Consider the following 2,544-nt stretch of genomic DNA (forward strand, 5'->3'; position numbering starts at 1 on the left):
GGGGCCCTCGCGTGCATCACGACAGACCGAGCACCGTCCTCACCTGTCGGCCGTCAAGTCCTTATCCTTCCCCTTTTTCTGTTTTTTGCCTTTCTTCTTTTTCTTTGCCTGGAAGAAACGGAAATATCCAACAGTTTAGAAAAGCCGAGTCAGTAAGTTAGCCCTAGACGTAGCGAGGGGAGCCGCTTTTGGGGGTGGTGGCGGGGAAGGGGACCTGAGACGTCGACTCTAGAACGTGAACACGGACTGAGCAGAAGGCGGTTTTCGTGAACGCAGGGACTGGAAAACCCCAAGGCACTGGGTGGACGTGTCCCTGGGTGGACGGCAAAGGTCACCACTGTGAAACACTCGCGGGGCCTTGCTCCCAACAGGCCCCGAGCATCCCGGGGCTCCTTCCTGGGGCTCCGGCACGCGGCGCCGTGAAGGATGGAGTGCCATGTGTGCAGCCACCAAGCTGCCTGCGTCGCTGGCACCCAGTCACCTCTGTCCTTTGGAAGCCAACTCCAGATCTTTTAAACACTGCCGATCGTGTCACCATTCTGCTTAAAATGTCCACTGCCCACAGGACAAATTAAAACTCAGAACAGCATGTGGGTTTTTTCCAGCCTGGTCTCTATCTTCCTTTGCCAGCCCATCTTCTCTCTCAGGCCTCCTCAGGGGACCCACGATCCTTGTCCCCCGGGGCTGATCATCGGGCCCTTTCTTCCCTCCACTCTTTCCCTCCTCCGTGTCCACTTCCTCATTCATTTGCTCATTATTTTCCTTGCAGCATAATTTATGTAAAGTCTGTCCACGTACAGACTGATTAACTTCTTCATCTAATCCGTACCCATGACCACCACGCAGTCAAAACAGAGCACGCATTCCTGTAGCCGCCGTGGGCCCTCTCCTGCCGTGCTGCTTTCCAGTCTGCAGGGGGCGCCCCTCGGCCTCCGCTGGCACTCGGACGGCCCGCTCTCGTCCACGGAATCATGTGCCGTCTCCTCTCCGCGTCCGGCTTCTTTCCATCAGCCTTACGGTTGCAAACTTCACATCCTGTGGTTGCATGTAGCGATCCTTCACGCACATTGTTCGATTTTTAAAGAAATTCCGATGTCGGCAGATTCACACGCGGCCGTGAGAAACGGCACCGAGGGGTCCTGTGCATGCTTTGCCAGGCCTCTCCCGGTGGTGATGGACATCTGGCAGAACGGTCTTATAGATCGCCGCCGGGATGTCGGCATGGCCGCTGGCAATGCAGGGTGTGTGGGCCACCGGGGGGGTCCCTCGGGCCCTTTCGCAGTCACACTCGCTTCCCTGCCACCACCCCCCACCTCGAACCCCCGGAAGCCACTAATCCGGTCTCTGTTTCTCTAACTTTGTCCTTTTAGGAATGTCGCATCAACGGAATCAGATAGTATGTAACCGTTTTGCTCTCCACACATCATAAATCTCAGGAGATTCGTCCGGGATGTTTTATGTATCCATCATTCATTCCTTTTGATTGCTGTTTACAGTTTTCGGCTATTACGAATTGACTAAAGTGCTATAAACTTGTATGTGTGTGTAAATCTTTAATTCTTTGGAATAAATGCCCATGAGTGCATTTCTGGGTTGTATGGTAGCTGAATGTTTGTTTTTTGAGAAATGCCAGGAGTTTTGCAAAGTGGTTATGTCACTGTATGTCTCTACCAGTGACATGTAAGTGATCCAGTTTCTTCCATCCTCTGGCAAATCCATGTGGGCCTGTTTCTGGGCTCTGTGTTCTATTCCATTGATCCAGGTGTCTGCCTCTCGACCAACAGTGCAGTCTTGATTACTGCAGCTATATAATGTGCTTTGAAATCAAGTAGACGGATCCTTCTCACTTTATTCCTCTTTTTAAAAATTAGTGTAGTTATTCTAGTTCCATCGTTTTTCTATATAAATTTTAGTGTAATCTCGTCTACGGTTACTAACTATCTTTCTGAGATTTTGGTAAGAATTGGGTTAAACTTGTATATCGGTGCGGAGATAATTGGCATTTTTACTGCATTTTGTCTTCCAATCCATGAACATGGTATGTCTGTGTATTTAGATCTTCTTTTATTTCTGTCATCAGTACTGTGTAGTTATAGCATACAAATCCCACACGTATTTTATTAGATTTATACCTAAGTATTTCATTTTTGAATAATTTTAAATGGCTTCATATTTTAAGTTTTGGAGCCCATCTGTTCATTCCTAGTATATAGAAAAACAATTGATTTTTGTATGTTCGCTTTGCATTCTATAATCTTGCCGAATGCAGTTATTATTTCTAGGAGTTTCTTTACAGATTCCTTGAAATTTTCTAAATAGACGATCATGTCACCTGCAAATTAAACATTTGGTAGAATTCTCCAGTTAAACCAACTGGGCCTGGAAATTCTATTTGGGAGTTGTTTTAATGACAAATTCAGTTTCCTTAATAGCTCTAGGGCTAGTCAAATCTTCTATTTCATATTAGGTGAGTTGTGGTGGTTTATGTTTTTGAAGGAAGTGGGCCCATTTTGTGAAAATTGTCAGATTATATGAGCGGAGTTG

The 2,544-nt window shown here is 47.1% G+C and overlaps 1 protein-coding gene across 1 annotated transcript in view; it reads right to left on the bottom strand.

Annotated features, from left to right (window-relative positions):
- IQCA1 (IQ motif containing with AAA domain 1) overlaps nt 1-2,544 on the bottom strand; it is a 54,125-nt gene that overhangs the window by 33,862 nt on the left and 17,719 nt on the right. Inside the window, exon 5 of the mRNA XM_023523189.1 lies at nt 44-108. Coding sequence (XP_023378957.1) covers nt 44-108 — 65 coding nt within the window. The remainder of the gene's footprint in view (nt 1-43; nt 109-2,544) is intronic.

The sequence above is a fragment of the Pteropus vampyrus genome, unplaced genomic scaffold (genome assembly GCF_000151845.1).
Source record: "Pteropus vampyrus isolate Shadow unplaced genomic scaffold, Pvam_2.0 Scaffold381, whole genome shotgun sequence".
Lineage (NCBI taxonomy): Eukaryota > Metazoa > Chordata > Mammalia > Chiroptera > Pteropodidae > Pteropus > Pteropus vampyrus.